Genomic DNA, 18,279 nt, shown 5'->3' with positions numbered 1-18,279 from the left:
GGAATTTTCCTTCAGGGCAGATTGGAAGAGGCCTTGGAGGTTTTTCGCCTTCCTCTGTAGCATGGGGCACGGGTCACTTGCTGGAGGAGGATTCTCTGGTCCTTCAAGTCTTTAAGCCACGATTTGAGGACTTCAATAGCTCAGACATAGGTGAGAGGTTTTTCGCAAGAGTGGGTGGGTGAGATTCTGTGGCCTGCGTTGTGCAGGAGGTCAGACTAGATGATCATAATGGTCCCTTCTGACCTTAGTATCTATGAATCTATAAGTTAATCATATGTTTGAGGTTTGTTTTAATTGTGGCTGAAACCTTCTCCAATCATACAAAGCTTAATTAGAAAAGAAAAAGCATTCCAGGACCTCCTTACACTCTCCTCACCCCATTCCATGTATCTTCTGGGGCCGCAGCTGTACCCAAGGCACTCCACTCCACAGGAGATTAAACACGACAGCCGCACATACACCCAGCTGTGAGAACCTCGTTGGTGTACGTGTTTGTGAATTCCCTCTTCCTTCCCCTTTAAAGATACTTTGCCGTGCATGTATGAAGGTTACCTCATCATTACATAGGTATGTTTCCATGGTTATGGAATAAAAATCTACTTATGGAAACTGAATTTATCTTCAAATTCTCCACCATAGGGTGGCTGCTGCTAATATTCACCAACAATAGGTGCATGTGCATTGTTATAGTTGGGCACACAGAGCAATCATTTCAAGGTTCACAGCATGGTGCAAACAAACAATGCCAGGGTCAGCACACTATAGCAACACACATTACTGTGGCTCATTTGTTAAAATGCTCCTTCAGGGCTTCCCTCCCCTGAAGAGTCCGTCTGTTAAGTTCCTCTTATAGCCTTGTGTTCATAATGCACAACACAATACTGAAGAGCAGTGCAGGATCCGTGCTTTCTGACAGAGATGGCTGGTTCACAAGTTACCAGGGCAGTTGAAAAGCAGCTGGAATGATGGGAGTGAGAAACCTGCATCATGTGACGCTGAACCTGCCTTCATTGTAAACCCTTCCCAAAACACCCAGTAGGCCAGTTGCACAGTGGAATAGCTACCCACAGTGCACTGCTCTCTGTGCTGATGCAAGAGCTGCTACTGTGGATGTGTTCTACCAACACAAGAAGCATAGCGTGAACATGAAACAGCAGATTCATTACAGCAGTGGCTGTACATCAGTGTAACTTAAGTCAACTTAACTTTGTAGCAGTGTCGCTGAAAGCCAGCAAAACTATCCCCAAACTTTTTACCTTATGCCCCCCTTCTGCCTCCCAGAGCTGAGGCTGGGAGCAGGGCTGTGTCTCCGGGGGGGGATATGGACAGGGGTAAGGGAGCCGAGGCTGGGGCCACAGCTGGGGGCAGGCACGGGGCAAGTAGCAGAGCCCAGCAAGTAGGACCAGCAGCCCGGACCCTGCATGTATGGCCAGGTGTGGGGCCGGCAGCCAGGACTCTGCATGCGGTTCTGGGCGCAGGACCAGCAGCTGGGATCACGTGTGAGCAGCTGGAAGCGGAACCCTGGGTGTTGGACCAGCAGCCGGGACCCCTCGTGCAGGGCCGGGAGCAGAACCCCAGGCATGGGGCCAGCAGCTGGGATCCCACATGTGCAGCCAGGAGCAGGGCCGGCAGCTGGGACCCCACGTACACAACTGGCAGCCAGGACACCACATAAAACCTGGAGGTGCTGCAGCACCCCCTGCACCCTTACTTCCCACACCTATACTTTATAGTGTGGACATAGCCACTGTAGTTGACTTTCTTGTCAACTACTTCCATGATTTTACTACGTATAAGTACTGAGAAATAGCAAATGTTAAATCTTACCATTCCAAGACCACATTCCGTCCCATCAGCCAATGGCATATGCTGAGTACGACAGCCCTTGTGAATTCCTTCAGCACTTGTGCACCATAAGCGTTTGCATTGTTTCTGAAAAGAAAACAAAATTTCAGTTCCTTTGCTACACCCGTAACATCATTTTGTTCAATGACCTACATATTAATTACATTTCTCTTACCACATGCACCTTGTAATATTTGCAAATAGGAGAATCCTAAAAGCTATCATTAAAATATTTTTCACAAATGATACTCCTTATAAAATAAGAGAAGAGATTCTGCATAAGGAAAAACAAGTAATATGGAATATTTTGATTGGACTCACTGGATTAGCAAAATCAGCCAACTTCACATCATAACTTGGTGATCATAACTTTATGGCATATTGGCAGTGCTTGCTCTTTAATTATTAGCACTGAATGAATCCATCATGACATTTTAAAGTTTGTACAGATATCCAACAACCAAAATTCCATTTTTTATTTATCAACCTGTGTATAGCTTTGTTTCCAGTTCACTGTTCTGCTATTAAGAAACTGCTGACCTTGACCTGTAGGTTAAGCTTATCATGAAAGCTATTCTAAGCACTGCAATTCTAACAGGCATGAATTATAAAATAAAGAAAAGAACCCCTTCTCATTCATTTCAGCATGTATATGAATTACTTATTTAATGTAAAAATTAAGCCTACTTTTTAAAACCAAACTCACAATTAAGAACAAAAAACTGTGTAGTGACTAGGTTATTGTATGGATAATGTAAAAATGAATAATTATTGAATACATTTGTAAGACAATAAGAGAAAAATACTGAAGTCAGAATACATCTGTATAAATTCAGGTTTCCAGCAACAACCACTTCATGCATAAATGCACAGATCTAAATCACCTTATTCCACTTACTCTTCAACGCCACATAAAACTCTCCTAGCACTTTGAACTACCAAGCTTTCCACTGAAGTTTCTTGTCCTCTACCATGCTAATTTTTTAAACTCTTCCACATGCTCAAGGAGAAAAAAAAAACATTTGTTTAAGGATAAAGAGTCTGTGGGATTTCATTTCAATTTTGAAGAAACTGCAAATAGTATTTTTTCAAAAATTGTTAAATAAATGTTAAAGATGGTTTTCTGTGTTGTGAGGCTTACCAGATAGGGGCATACTTGTGACCCAGGACCAAACATAAGTTCACACTGCTTGTTGACATCATACATTGATCCAGGCAGCTGTGATGAAAGATCATATATTCTTCCACTTGGTTTGTCGAGAAGGCATTCCCCATAACCAGTACTGTTATAAAATTAACAAAATGTAAATAAATTGTTTTTATTGAACTTTTACAAAATATACAACTTTGGAGATAATCCCACTTTGTGATTATATTACAAAATGTAAAACACTAATTAATTGATTGTTGGGAGTTATGCATATGTAAATACTGTAAGATCTGCCCCCACAAAGTAAGCTGTGGGTTTGCACGTATATTTAGCTTTGCACATATACTTAGCTTCACAACTGCCTTTCTAAAATACCACATCAGAGCAACAACAAACATAAAACTTCCAAAATAAACCACAAGAAATAAACAGCTGTTACGATTTGAGGACAATCACCACTATAATTATGCAGCAAAACAATATGCATTTTTTGTAATATAAAATAAAATTATAGAGGTTTCTATTTATTTTCAACTGTTTCATGCAAACTGTTTACAGTAATTGATATTTTAGATGCTGATCTACAAGTTTGCATGTTAAAATGAAAATTACAGGCATGGATGAAAAATTCCCCTATTTGATTCTTCTTAAGATTATCTTACAATTAATTCATCAACAATGCTCTCTTTTGTGAATTTTTGAGAAAATGAGAATTGAAAAAATTGTCATAGCAAAGAAAAAGATCAAAAGGTCTTGACTCAGGAAAAATCTAATTATAACCAGCATTCCTCATTTTAAAAAGAAGCTTTTCATAAAAAGAAGAGGGTGTGCATTTTGATCTAGATACACCATGTTAAATATATTGATGTACTTGATTGTGTTGCCAAGGCTCTGATTCTAAAAAGACTGAAGCATGTCCTTAACTTAATTTTGTGAGTAGTTCAGTTGAAGTCATGAGACTACTTACAGTAAGTAAAGGTAAGCACCTGCATCAGTCTTTGGAGGATTGAGGACTACTTTTCTAAGAATGAATATTCAAATATTAAACTGTTCAGTAGTTGAAAAGCAAATCCATGGCAATATAGCATATGACAAATACAAAGGAACACAGAGTGCTTTTAAAATAGCATACAGTTATATTTAAGCAATGTTTTGTAAACAGTTTCAAGAGACGACAATTGAAAAAACAGACTACATTATATTGATACTTACTCAAGAAACTCAGTGATATATTTTTGACTGCATTTTGACCAGGTCCATGGACTTGTGTGATAATTTAAAGTTGGGGCCATTACATGGTACTGATATTTTATTCCAGCTTCTTTACACTTAAAACTATCATCATGGGGTATATTAAATCTAAAAGACAAACAAACACACTCCAAAACAAATTCAGTAAAAATTCATTTTAAGTTTACTTTATTACATCACCAAAAGTTCAAGTCTTAAGTTTCAAAATGCCTTTCATGTATAACAGGACTCACCTGTAATTGTGGCTCTCTGCTAATATGGTGATAGATGCCCTAGAAATGCCTTAGATAAATTCTGTAGCATCTTTTATCCAAAAGGATCCTAAAATATATTAATTCTTACAATTGTTCGGAAACTATGAATATCTAAAAAAATGTAGTTGTATATTTTCACACTATGACCAAATTCTACCTTTAAATACCCAAATGAGGCTCCAGCTGTCTTACTAAAAACACACCAAAACTTACACCTTGTATTGCTCTATTTCTTTTAACATAAAAGTGTGTACAAATCTTCTTATGAGTGGGGTTTCACTATGCATTCGTCTTCCACCTATACTTTCAGTTTTTCACTTATACTTAGGATCAAGTATGAGTCTATCAATTCATTTTTATCTGCAATGAGAATTATTCTGAATATTCAGTCCAATGTAGTCTTACTCGGTTTGTTTGTTTTTTACTATGTATAATATACATGTAGATAAAATTAGTTATAGAGATTAGTATTACATTCTCAAAGAAAGAACCACTCTGAGATTTTCAAGGCTAACTGGCATAAGTGCTTGAACTAGGGATGCTTCCGCACCCCCTGGCTTGAAGTGGTTTCCATCACATACCAGGTTTACAGTTTGGTTCAATGGCTCTCAACACCCCCATCATGCAAATTGTTCCAGCACCCCTGCCAAATGGGGATTAATTTCACTATAAGCTATGTGGCTAAACACCCTACTTGGCTTTGAAAATGTCAACCTCTTTGGAACATGTAGTTTTAGAGAAACGGTTTATCCAACATACTGTATTATACATTAATAAATAGGATACACATAATATATGCTCCCATACACACACCTTAATTGTGACTACTAAATACACAAATTACATAAAGCCCAGCATTATTATATTTATGCAACCAGCAAAGTGCAATATTTTGCTCTTTGAGTTGAAGCATTGTTACATGTGGCATGCATCTAAGTGAACATGAAAGGCATATCCAATTCACAAGCTGGCTTCTAGGCTGTGAAATGCCATCATCACCTAAACTGTGGCATGCCTCACAGACCCAGAGCATGACACGCCTTTTACTTCAATGATAGGCATGCCACTTACCATGTGTTGTCCTTGTCTTCCTCTCAGATTTTTAATAAGATATTTTTATTTGGTTGTGTATTCCTATGGTGCTCTAAAATGGCGAACACACTTAAGAATATTTCTAAGTTATATTAAAAACTTGGTATTTATTTAAACTGAGGTTATTTATTAAAGCTAGATTGTGGTTGGGGTAATAAGGCTACCCTGGGAGGTGGGTGGGTGCAGGAGGTACCCATCCCTAGCTCCCTGAATGCAGTGTTTGATCTGTTCCGATCACAGCTCTGGGCACAAGGGACAAACAGGGGCTTTTGCAGCCAATGCTCCCCACGCCCACTGTGAGCAAGTGGATGGGGAGTGACAGAGCCACAGTTTTATTCCGGAAGACGTGTTTCAGTCAAACACAAGGTATTGGTCTCAATACAGGGGTAACTGGGTGAAATTTAATGGCCAGTAACATCCTGGAAGTCACACAATATGATATCATGGTCCCCTCTGGCCTTAAACTATGAATCTATATATATTAAAAAGAAATCAAAACATTTATTCCATTGGAAAATATATACTTACACATGCCCAAGTTCATGTGCTATAGTAAATGCAGCACTTAATCCATTTTCTTCACTTATAGAACAGCTGCGCAGTGGGTCACACATTGTACCTAATTCCGCTAAACCTGAAAAAATGAATTTTTATATAAAAGCCTTACAGTAAAATATTCATCTAGAAGTATTGACTATATAAATGAATATTAAGGGGGTACATGTTCAAAGTGATGCCTAACGGATACAGCCAGAGGCACACAAATTAAGCACCTACCTTGATCCAGAAAATCATTCCCAAAATATATACCAAGGCAAGGTTACTTTACCAAGGATGCAGTACCATAAAGGTTGACTTTCTAAGATGCACATTATAAACTTTACATTTACAGTATGATTTCCTCATATCTGTAATACAATTCTCTTACAAGTTCTCTTAAAAATATTATACTGATTTAACAAAGTAGCTTACCTAGAGTATCACACTTCTCTCTAGCTCTGCAGATATCTTCCCTTGAAGAAAAAGATGTTATTTGAAACTATTATAATATCCAAAAGAGAATCCAAAATTGTATTCCAAACAACAAAAAACACAGAGGACCAGATCTCGAGCTGGTATAAATTGATGTAACTGTATTGACTTCAATTGAACTACACTGATTTAAACCAGATATGGATTTGATGCATAATTTTTAATATATAAATGTACAGATCAGTTTTAAATTCTTGTGAACAAGTTAATTTAAACTCAACAGACTTAGCCCACACTATCACTGTCTCTCAAACTTGCACTGAACAAGAAGCCTAAATACTACATCCCAGATCTCCAAAGATACTTAGGTAACTGAATCCTGTTTTTAGGTGCTGCTGCAACCCACAGAATTCCCATTGTTTGGCTGCCGCCTTACCCCGTAGGCATCTAAACTCACTCAGTGCCTAAGCTTTTGTAGTAAAAGTTTCCTCGGTGCCTACATTCCTGCCTCTGAGCTTGCGCACGGCAGCCTAACTCTAGGCCTCTGGGCACCCACCTCCTGCCTAAGTGCCAGAGCGATCCACGAGCTGGGGAAAGACAGGTGGTCACCTGCCTAAGTTTGCATGTGGACCCAGTCCAGTAGGAATGCTTAGAGGCCACCTAACTGCACACAAAACAACTTGCGGGAGGAGGGGAGGACAGAAGGTGGATCTGCCTTATAATCTTTAGCCCAGTGGTAAAAGAATTCACTAGGATTTGGGAAACTACCAGTTCAAGTCCTCCCCACCCATCTGACAGGGAGGGATTTGAACAGAATCGTCTACCTCTCAAGTGAGTGTCCTAATCTATGAGCTATAAAGTCATCCCCACTCTGTCTTTGCCCCCAGATAACATTTAATTATTCAATTATTTGATTAAAGTGGAACAACTTCAATAGGACAGATTGAGGGAAACCCACACCAGAATATTCTATGGACTAGTGATGAGGCCACTCACCTGACAAATAAGAGACTCTGTTCAAATCTCTTCCCCTCAGCAGACAGAGGGAGGAATTGAGCTAGTGGTCTCACACATTTCGGGTGAGTGCGCCATCCACTGGGATAAAAGTTATGAGAGTTTCCTCCCAGTTGTTTTGTGTGGAATTAGGCAGCCTCTGAGTATACCTACTGGACTGGGCTCCACATACACCTTAGGCAGAAGAGCGCCTATTAGGGTGACCAGCTGTCTGGTTTTTGCCAGGAACCGTGGCCAATGGGAGCTGCGGGGACAGTGCCTGCAGGTGAGAGCAGCGTGCAGAACCACCTGTAGTACCTCCACCTAGGAGCCGGACCTCCTGGCTGCTTCTGGGGCGCAGTGCAGTCTGTGGTGCCAGGACAGGCAGGAAGCCTGCCTTAGCGCCACCTGCTGCGCCACTGACTGGGAGCGACAGGACGTAAGTCCGCGCCCAACCCCGAGCCCCAGCTCTGAAACGCCCCCACAAACCTGGAGCCCCCTCCTGCACCCCAAGTCCCTCATCCCCTGCCCCACCCCAGGGCCTGCACCTCCAGACCAGAGCCCTGACCCCCTCCCGCACCCCAACCCCCTGCTGCAGCCCAGAGCCCCCTCCCACACCCTGAAACCCTCTGCCCCACCCCCAGCCTGGAGCCCCCTCCTACACCCCAAACCCCTCATCCATGGCCCCACCCCAGAGCCTGCACCCCCACATGGAGCCCTTACCCCCCCTTTACCGCAACCCCCATCTGAACCCGCAGACCCCTCCCACACCCTGAACCCCTCATCCCCAGCCCCACCCCAGAGCCCATACCCCCAGCCAGAGCCCACACCCCTCCCACACCCTGAACCCCTCATTTCTGGCCCCACCCCGGAGCCCACATTCCCAGTTAGAGCCCTCACCCCCTCCCGCACCCTAACCGCCTGCCCCAGGGCAGTGAAAGTGAGTGAGGGTAGGGGAGAGAGAGCCATCAAGGGAGAGGGAATGTAGTGAGCGGGGGGCAGGACCTCAGGGAAAGGGCAGGACAGGGGGCGGAGCCTCTGGGAAGGGGCAGGGCTAGGGTGTTCAGTTTTGTGGGATTAGAACGTTGGCAACCCTAATGCCTATCTTCCCCCATTTTGTGGATTGCGAGCAGAGCTAGGCACCTCTCTGCAGCCCAAATTGAGACACTGAACTCCATAAGATGGGCAGGGTGGGTCTTAATACACCTCCTTCTTCTACATCATTTATGGGCAGGGTGGGTCTTAATTACACCACCTTCTTCTTCACCATTCACTGGGTTAGGCAGTTCTCCTCCTAGCATGCTGGCTTTGTGGATCACATTCTAAGGTGCCTATCCTTAGATTCCCATTCATTGTATAGGAGTCTAGGGGCCTAACTTCAGTTCTATGGATCACAGTGTTGTTCCTGTGGTTTTCTAGGGGGCTAAAAGTTAGGTGTCATGACACTCAGCATCACAATGCCTAAGTCCCTTTTGTGGATCTCAGCTTATGCTATTTCTCTGGCGGGTTCACAATGCACAGCAAGCATAGAAATGCTGCTGAAAATTGTGCAGTATTGTTCTGGAAATTTGAAACTGCCCTAAGCAGAGGAACCAACAACACTGCTGAAATTAAGAAAATAAAATTCAGGACAAGATCTAAATGCAGCTTATTATTTTTTTTCAGTGGATATAAAACAAGGTTTAAATATCAGAGAAACTGAAAGAGAAAGAACAATTAGGGAGGGTATATCTTTTATGCTTGAACACCAGAAAGACCGAGAGAAGTGGAGACAGGAGGAATATATATTAGATCTAATGCTTCCCCCCATAAAGTATTAATTTTGTAAACTGCTGTTCAAAAGTAGACCATCATTAAGTCAGTGCAATGGATTCCATTAACGTTATTGCTTTGGTACAGCACCCTAGCACTGACTGAACTGTACTGGTACAATGGATAGAACCTTCATTTCACCAGATCACAATTTCAGGAGTGATCCTGCTCCCACTGACTTTAATGGGAACTCAATCAGCTGGTCTGTTACCAATACAACATTGTCACTGTAATTTTTCATGCATTGTTTCTCTGTGGTCTCAGGATACAACTGCACTTGAGCTGAAGATAGTATCCAGCTCAGGTAGATATATGCACGCTAACTCTGATTGAGCTACCATGCTAAAAACAGAAGCATAGCCGCAGAGCTGCAGGCAGCGGAATGGGCTAGCCATCAGAGTAAGTATTGAGAGTCCCTGGCAAGACTGTACTTGGGCAGCTAGCCAACCCTACCACCTGCACCACCATGGATACACTTCTATTTTTAGTGTGCTAGCTCACTCAAACTAGAGTGTATACATTTACCTTAGTTGGAAACTACACCTTCAACTCAAGTATAGATGTATCTTCAGAGTACAAAACATTTAATTTTATTCCACTATTGATTTCTTCATTTACTTTAATTAACTTTGAAATAGTTCAGTGCAACAGTTAAAAATAATGTCAGAAACAAACTGTTACTTGTCTGACATAGTTCAATAAATGTGACTATTTCAGAGGCTGTACCTTGTAATGAGAACAGCAGTATCATGATGAGAAGGGTGAGTATCATCCAGAATGTTCTGTGTTTGTTGCCATAAACAAAAATTACGAAGCGTGGTAGCTGCATTAAAATTGATGGCTGGTCCTTCCTGTATAGGAAATTGCCAAGACACAACAAAGACTGTAAAACTCATTCACTTGCAATATTTCAGACATGTGGTATCCAATTCTGCAAGCTGATCTGTGTGGGTGAACAGCAGGCGAGGAATCAATAGGGCTCTATGCAGGAGTCCTCCCACACAGATTAATTTGCAGGATCAGAGCCGTAATGTGGCCAGTAGTCAGACAGACAGTAACGTAACCAGTCTTTTAAATCAGTAAGTATAACCCTGTGTCATATACTGATTACAAAGACGCTGTTAGAAAAATATTTATAACAAAATAAATCAACATAAAAATATTTTTAAAAATTCAGATCTACGTTATGCACACTATCTTGGACTGATATAATTTATAACATCTAATTTGTCATGTTTATTTTTTTAATTTCACTCAAGTTTGGACAATGAAACACATGGGTCTTATGGTAAATATCATTTTCTCCTTCTTATACACAGCTGCAATGCTGCTATAATTGAGGCCAGATTATTTTGTGCTACTGACAGACCACAGACGACAACTAGGGAGGGAGGAACAGTTTGTAAGATTCACTTTGTGGCATTTTCAGCAGATTGTATGAGGGGAGGGGATACCATCTCCCATGCACCCTGCAAAACAAAGGATCTCAGGGGATCCATCAGCAGCTAGGGCCTCCATACTGCCACCCTGTCGCACGACCCCTTACAGAACTCCCTCATTCCTCTGGCAACATGGTATTAATGAAGCTGCGCCCAGGAGACTTATCCTGCAAGTAGCTGCCCTATAGCCCCTTATGAGGGTCTGACTTAAAGGCCATTTAAGTCAATGGGAATTCCTAAAAGAAAGGATGGAAGGAATTCCACAATAAAAATAAACCTGCAGTAAACCTCTCTGTGTGTGTAAACTAATTCCACTTGGGGCTATAGTTAACCCTGACACCTACATTCTTTCTCTGTTTTGTTTGGTTTTGGTGGAGGGGCTTTTGTTTGGGGGGGTTGTTTGTTTTTATATCAACAAAGTGATGGTCATAGTAAAGGTAAGTATAACTGACCTTAACATTTAAAAAACAAACTGTTTTTGTTGAAATTATTTTATTTTAAAAAATTAGCATGCAAACAAATCTTTTGTGCCTAATCTGCTGGAAAATATCCTATTAATCAATATATTTTTCTTACCTGTTCATTGTGAATTACAATTAGTTTTACAATCATTATATTTATGAGATTTCCAATACTTGAGTCTTTGTAGATTGCTGCAACCTAGAGAGGAAAAGGTAGTAGGATTAGACTGTTAAAACTATATGGCAAATTTGAGATCTCTGAGTATTTTCATACTCAGTTATTTAGTTAAATTTTTATATTCAGTTATAAGCATTCAAATACCACACTGGTTACCAGAAGATGGACAGATTATACTCAGTTACACCTTTTACGATCTGTCATTTGTTCACTATAACTGAATATACCTGTTTACTATAACAATAATTAACACTGAATAAGACTAAGATCAAATGGACTCTCCACAGATATGACAGAGACAAGGTAGGTACTGGACTGACTTCTGTAGATGGAAAGTACAAGCTTTCAAGCTACACAGAGCTCTTCTTTAGGTTTGGGGAAGGAAGAATAGTGTTTGAGCTAAATATAAGTTGGAACAGACTGTTAAGCAGAAGGGTTAACATGTTGGAGGCAGTCACTTGAAATGAAGTGGGAAATTGGATTAGATTATTATGCACAGAGGGTCTGAAATGGGCAATTTAGGGCACCAGGCACTGCGGTGTGTTACAAATTGTTGTAATGAACCAGAAAAACAGTGTCTCTGTTAAGTTTATGGCCTTTGGTGTCTAGCAGAGTTATGAATTAAAATTCCCAAGTTCGCCTTTCATTGAAGGTGTTGTGCAGGTTTCCCCTGAGGACAAGTATTGCAAGATCAGATATGGAGAGATCCTTTTGTGAAAAATAAAGGAGTACTTGTGGCACTTTAGAGACTAATAAATTTATTTGAGCATAAGCTTTCGTGAGCTACAGCTCACTTCATTGGATGCATTCAGTAGAAAAGGTTCACCCACAGGTGAAGTTTGTCCTTTGTCATTTTTCTGTGTGAGTTCCTTCGAGAGTGTAGTGATTGTTCCATTTCACTCACACAGTTGTTGGGGCATTTGATGCACTGGATAAGGTATGTTCTTCAGGTATGTTGGCAACAAAAAGAAAGGAAAGGAAAGTGTGGGGCCCTTAATGAATGATGGAGGCAACCTAGTGACAGAGGATGTGGAAAAAGCTAATATACTCAATGCTTTTTTTGCCTCTGTCTTCACGAACAAGGTCAGCTCCCAGACTGCTGCGCTGGGCATCACAACATGGGGAATAGATGGGCAGCCCTCTGTGGAGAAAGAGGTGGTTAGGGACTATTTAGAAAAGCTGGACGTACACAAGTCCATGGGGCCGGACGAGTTGCATCCGAGAGTGCTAAAGGAATTGGCGGCTGTGATTGCAGAGACATTGGCCATTATCTTTGAAAACTCGTGGCGAATGGGGGAAGTCCCAGATGACTGGAAAAAGGCTAATGTAGTGCCAATCTTTAAAAAAGGGAAGAAGGAGGATCCTGGGAACTACAGGCCAGTCAGCCTCACCTCAGTCCCCAGAAAAATCATGGAGCAGGTTCTCAAAGAATCAATCCTGAAGCACTTACATGAGAGGAAAGTGATCAGGAACAGTCAGCATGGATTCACCAAGGGAAGGTCATGCCTGACTAATCTAATCGCCTTCTATGATGAGATTACTGGTTCTGTGGATGAAGGGAAAGCAGTGGATGTATTGTTTCTTGACTTTAGCAAAGCTTTTGACACGGTCTCCCACAGTATTCTTGTCAGCAAGTTAAAGTAGTATGGGCTGGATGAATGCACTATAAGGTGGGTGGAAAGTTGGCTAGATTGTCGGGCTCAACGGGTAGTGATCAATGGCTCCATGTCTAGTTGGCAGCCGGTGTCAAGTGGAGTGCCCCAGGGGTCGGTCCTGGGGCCGGTTTTGTTCAATATCTTCATAAATGATCTGGAGGATGGTGTGGATTGCACTCTCAGCAAATTTGTGGATGATACTAAACTGGGAGGAGTGGTAGATACGCTGGAGGGCAGGGATAGGATACAGAGGGACCTAGACCAATTGGAGGATTGGGCCAAAAGAAATCTGATGAGGTTCAATAAGGATAAGTGCAGGGTCCTGCACTTAGGACGGAAGAACCCAATGCACAGTTACAGACTAGGGACCGAATGGCTAGGCAGCAGTTCTGCGGAAAAGGACCTAGGGGTGACAGTGGATGAGAAGCTGGATATGAATCAGCAGTGTGCCCTTGTTGCCAAGAAGGCCAATGGCATTTTGGGATGTATAAGTAGGGGCATAGCGAGCAGATCGAGGGACGTGATCGTCCCCTTCTATTCGACATTGGTGAGGCCTCATCTGGAGTACTGTGTCCAGTTTTGGGCCCCACACTACAAGAAGGATGTGGATAAATTGGAGAGAGTCCAGCGAAGGGCAACAAAAATGATTAGGGCTCTGGAACACATGATTTATGAAGAGAGGCTGAGGGAACTGGGATTGTTTAATCTGCAGAAGAGAAGAATGGGGGGGGGGATTTGATAGCTGCTTTCAACTACCTGAGAGGTGGTTCCAGAGAGGATGGTTCTAGACTATTCTCAGTGGTAGAGGAGGACAGGACAAGGAGTAATGGTCTCAAGTTGCAGTGGGGGAGGTTTAGGTTGGATATTAGGAAAAACTTTTTCACTAGGAGGGTGGTGAAACACTGGAATGCGTTACCTAGGGAGGTGGTAGAATCTCCTTCCTTAGAAGTTTTTAAGGTCAGGCTTGACAAAGCCCTGGCTGGGATGATTTAATTGGGGATTGGTCCTGCTTTGAGCAGGGGGTTGGACTAGATGACCTCCTGAGGTCCCTTCCAACCCTGATATTCTATGATTCTATGAAGGTACATCACAAGTTGTGACAAGCATGTGAAGGACCCATAAATCTTGAAAGGTGTGTTGTGGGGGTACTGATCATCAGAGCAGTGGAGATATGTCCACAAGTTTTGCATCTATTGTTCTGGCAGTGTCTGGTGCTGCTTTGAGTTGGTGTGTCCTGGACTATGGGGAGATTTCTTCAGATGATGATCTTGGTGAGGTTGGGGGGTTATTTGAAGGCCAGAGGAGAAAGTCTGGGAAAGATTTCTTTTAGGGTGTGGTACCCTGAAAGAAATCTTTCCCAAATTCCAATATAACAGTCAGCCTACATAGATCCCTTTGAAAGACCAGGGAATAACACAGCAGGGACTGAGACACACCATTGAAGGTAATGGAAGCTTTGCCACTGACTTTAGTGGGAGCAGAACCAAACTCTAAGAGACTAGTTTCACAACATGCCTCAAAACTGTACCAAATATTTTGCAGAAGATATTTTCTGCCCATGCAAAACCTACATTTGCATAAGCAAAGAGGCATTTCTGCACATAAATCAGGTAGCTAGACCACAGCGCTCACTGGCTAAACCCATGGACCAGGGTGAAGCCACAGTGAAAGCTTACCCTTCATGTAGAAAAGTAACTGTGTGTGAGGGATCGCAGGTCTCAAACACAGACCTATAAGTCTCCAAGCAATGCCCAGACCACAACTGCCACAAGACAGCTCTCCAGAACCATTAGGGATAGGTGCTAGCAGAACTCTGGCGCACCAGATGCTCTGCCTATGAAGCTCCTGATTGGAGCAGACATCCAGCCCTACCAATTGGCCCACACTACCTAAGCCAGAAGGAGGCACAGGAAGTTGTCTAAGCAACTGAATGAACTCCTAATCAGCAGACGTACAGGACCCAAAGCCCCAACTTTGGTTTGATCCTGGCATTGTTACCTGACTCCAGTTTGATCCTTGATACTGCTACTAATTCTGATTTTGGCTTCACCCCAAGCATTGTTTCCTGGTTCCTGACTCTGACTTGACCCTGGGCATGGCTATCTGACTCCACTCCTGACCCTTTGCATGAGTCCTGATCCCCCCACTCTGGCCCCAACCCTTGGCATGATCCTGACCCTGTCTCTGGCTCTGACTCTGGCTTTGGTTGCTGGCTTCTGACCCTGACTCTGACCACTAGGCCTGACCGCCAACACCCCTATCCCTAAACTGTGTCTCTTCAAGATGTGTTGTCTACATGGATGCCACTCTTTGTGTATATACATCCCATGTGCATTAGATTGGCTTCTTTTGGCCAGAAGCGTCCATCGGAGCTGCACCTGTGCCCTAGATACACTCACATCCTCCCTCAGACCCCAGTATAAAAGGGAGGCAAGTCCAACCATTTTCAGTTCCTTCACCAATACCCAACCCCGATGTGGGAAGGAATATATAGTAGCAGGAAAGGAGGGTGAGTTGTGGCATCCATGTGGACAACACATCTTAAAGAATGACATTTATTCTAAGGTACATAAGTAACCATTCTTTTTTCTTCAAGTGATTGTCCACATGGATTCAATTCTTGGTGACTAACAAGCAGTAGTCTGATTGCTTGGAGATGGGTACTAAGAATCCTGCCTAAACAATGATTGCAGGACAGCCCTACCAACATGGGCATCCTATTTGGAAGCTTTGACCAAAAGATTAGGGTCTCGTAAATGTGAGGACCAAGCGTAATGTATTTGCCTTACAAGTCTCAGGAATAGAGGCATTCTTCAAATATACAGAGGTTGCCTGACCTCCAGTGGAATGAGATATAATGTGTTCCAGTGGATCCAACTTGGGCAGCTCATAACATGTTCTTATGTAGCTGGACACCCATTTTGATAGATTTCTGTGAAGATACTGCCTGATACTTAACCCTATCAGCAAAGGCCACAAAGACCCAGATCTTCAAAGGCATTTAGGCTCCTAACTTCCAGTGAAATCAATGGAAGTTAAAAATCTAGATACCTCTGAGAATCTGTGCCAGTCTAGGTATGTTTCTAAATAATTTTGTCTTGGTAAGACAGTATGACAATGCCCTTACCACATCAAGTGTATGAAGTTTAGCTTCCGCTGGGATTGGGTGAGACTTGGGGAAGAAAACTGGGAGATGAATAAATTGGTTCTTATGGAACTCAAACTACTTTTGGCAGGAACTTGAGGTGAGGCCTGAGAGTAACTCTAGCCTTCTGAAATACTGTATAAGGGAGATTCATAATATGGGGGTGAATCTTTCCCCTCCCCACCTTTGAGCTGATGTGATGGCTACTAAAAAGGCAGTCTTCACTGATAGGTAGTAAAGTGAAGATGTTATTAAGGGTTCAAAGGGGAGACCCATGAATCCTGTTCATACCATAGAGGTCCCAAGAGGGAGGGAGCTGCTGAACTGCAGAAAAAACATGACTGAGGCCCTTAAGAAATCCAGTCACTGTAGAGTGAGAAAATACAGTGTGCTCCTGGATAAGAGGGTAATGTGCAGCTATTGCTGCTAGTTCCCTTTGGAACTAATAGAAAGCCCAAATTGTTGCAGGACTAGTGAATAGCCCAGTATCAATAGATGTTGTCAAGGGAGACAGCTGGTGCTGAGACATCCAAATAAAAACCTTACTCACTTAGCTTTATAAATCTGTCTAGTTGAGGATTTCCCATTTTGAAACAGAATGTTCTGAACTTCAGCTGAACAGCTTCTTTTGGTGGATGTCATCCAGTCAGCAGCCAGGCTGTCAGATGTAACAATGATGAGTCTAGATGTAGGATCTTACCATTGTTCTGTGAGATTGTATCAGGCAAAGGAGGTAAAGTGATCAGAGGCTGCACTGAGAGGTTCACTAGATCTGAATACCAGAACTGCCTGGGTCCCAGACCGGGACCACCATGATCATCATCTCTGCCTCTTGTCTCAAGATCCTCAGTATTATCAGACCTCAGTCCCAATATTGAGGAGATGAAAAAGACAACTTCAGGGAGCCTGAACTGGAGCACCATCTAGATCAGAAAACTTGGCATAATTGTTCTGGTCTGTGAGAAATAATTCCATTGATGGCTATCCCCATTTGCAAATGATGATCTTCAGCACTGGGTCCTTGAGCAACCACTCATGGTTGTCTGAAATGTCTGTTGTGGTGATCTACTAGTGAGTCCTGTATACATGGAAGATGCAAGGCCAGTGGCATGATCCAGTGATGAATGCACAAATCTAAGCCAAATGGCTTTCTGGCAGAGTGGAGATGACCTGGTTCCTCCGTCTGTTGACATAAAGCCTAGTTGTGGTGTCGGATTGTGTCCATTATGTCCATGTGATGACTGCTGTGTAGATACACTGATTTCAACCACCCCGTCTGGTGCACAGGTGAAGTCTGGCAAACTGTATCACATAGGTGCATGAGGCCATACGTTCACGAGCCTGAGGCATATTCTCACTGATGTCCTTGATTGAGTTTGAAGTTGGTTGAGGAGGTTCCATCTTGACAAAGGTAGGCTCTCACTGACCTGGAATCTAACACAGCTCCTATGAACTCTCTGTTTGAGTCAGAGAAAGTGTGGATTTTTCTCGATTGACTTTGAGGTTCAGAGTGGCGAGTACCTTTAATGTTATTTGGTGACCTATTGAGGTGATCTTCCTCAGATGAACTAGTCATCTAGGCATGGACAGAACTGAATCCCTTCTTTCCTTAAAACAGCCTTCGTTAACAATTTCGAGGACCCAGTGGCCCAAGGTCATCTGAGTCTAGGCTTCCACAAAGTAAGAGTTAGTTGATGAAGGGGGGTCAAAGGAAGTGAACCTTGATAAGTTGTCAGGCTCTTGACACCTGCTTCCTAGTAGAGGATGCAGACTTTGCAGCAACAAAGGAAGAGGTGGAGGGTTGTTGTCGGAGGAACCTCTCTGTCTTGGCAGCTCGGAGGCTGACTGTGCAGAAGGACACTAACTGAAGAAAGCCCGTGGTCTGACTTGCTTCCTTCTTGGGACTGGAATGGAGCTTTGCCAATTTATGCCAGCTGCGGATCTGGTGTACAGTATTTTATTTTGAACATTTGCCTATTTTTGTTTAAGTCTTATCTGACACCCTGTTATGTTGCTGGAACATACCTCTGAT

The 18,279-nt window shown here is 42.6% G+C and overlaps 1 protein-coding gene across 1 annotated transcript in view; it reads right to left on the bottom strand.

The window, feature by feature from the left end:
* Positions 1 to 18,279, bottom strand: part of ADAMTS20 (ADAM metallopeptidase with thrombospondin type 1 motif 20) — a 170,211-nt gene that overhangs the window by 104,156 nt on the left and 47,776 nt on the right. Inside the window, exons 5-11 of the mRNA XM_073331555.2 lie at positions 11,385 to 11,468; positions 10,096 to 10,220; positions 6,565 to 6,605; positions 6,121 to 6,226; positions 4,208 to 4,354; positions 2,987 to 3,128; positions 1,828 to 1,932 (exon numbers count right to left, since the gene is read on the bottom strand). Of these exons, the coding sequence (XP_073187656.2) occupies positions 1,828 to 1,932; positions 2,987 to 3,128; positions 4,208 to 4,354; positions 6,121 to 6,226; positions 6,565 to 6,605; positions 10,096 to 10,220; positions 11,385 to 11,468 (750 nt within the window). The remainder of the gene's footprint in view (positions 1 to 1,827; positions 1,933 to 2,986; positions 3,129 to 4,207; positions 4,355 to 6,120; positions 6,227 to 6,564; positions 6,606 to 10,095; positions 10,221 to 11,384; positions 11,469 to 18,279) is intronic.

This window comes from Lepidochelys kempii, chromosome 1, assembly GCF_965140285.1.
Source record: "Lepidochelys kempii isolate rLepKem1 chromosome 1, rLepKem1.hap1, whole genome shotgun sequence".
Classification (NCBI taxonomy): domain Eukaryota; kingdom Metazoa; phylum Chordata; order Testudines; family Cheloniidae; genus Lepidochelys; species Lepidochelys kempii.
Note: the sequence above shows the minus strand (reverse complement) of the source record. Positions and strands in the feature narration are given on the sequence as shown.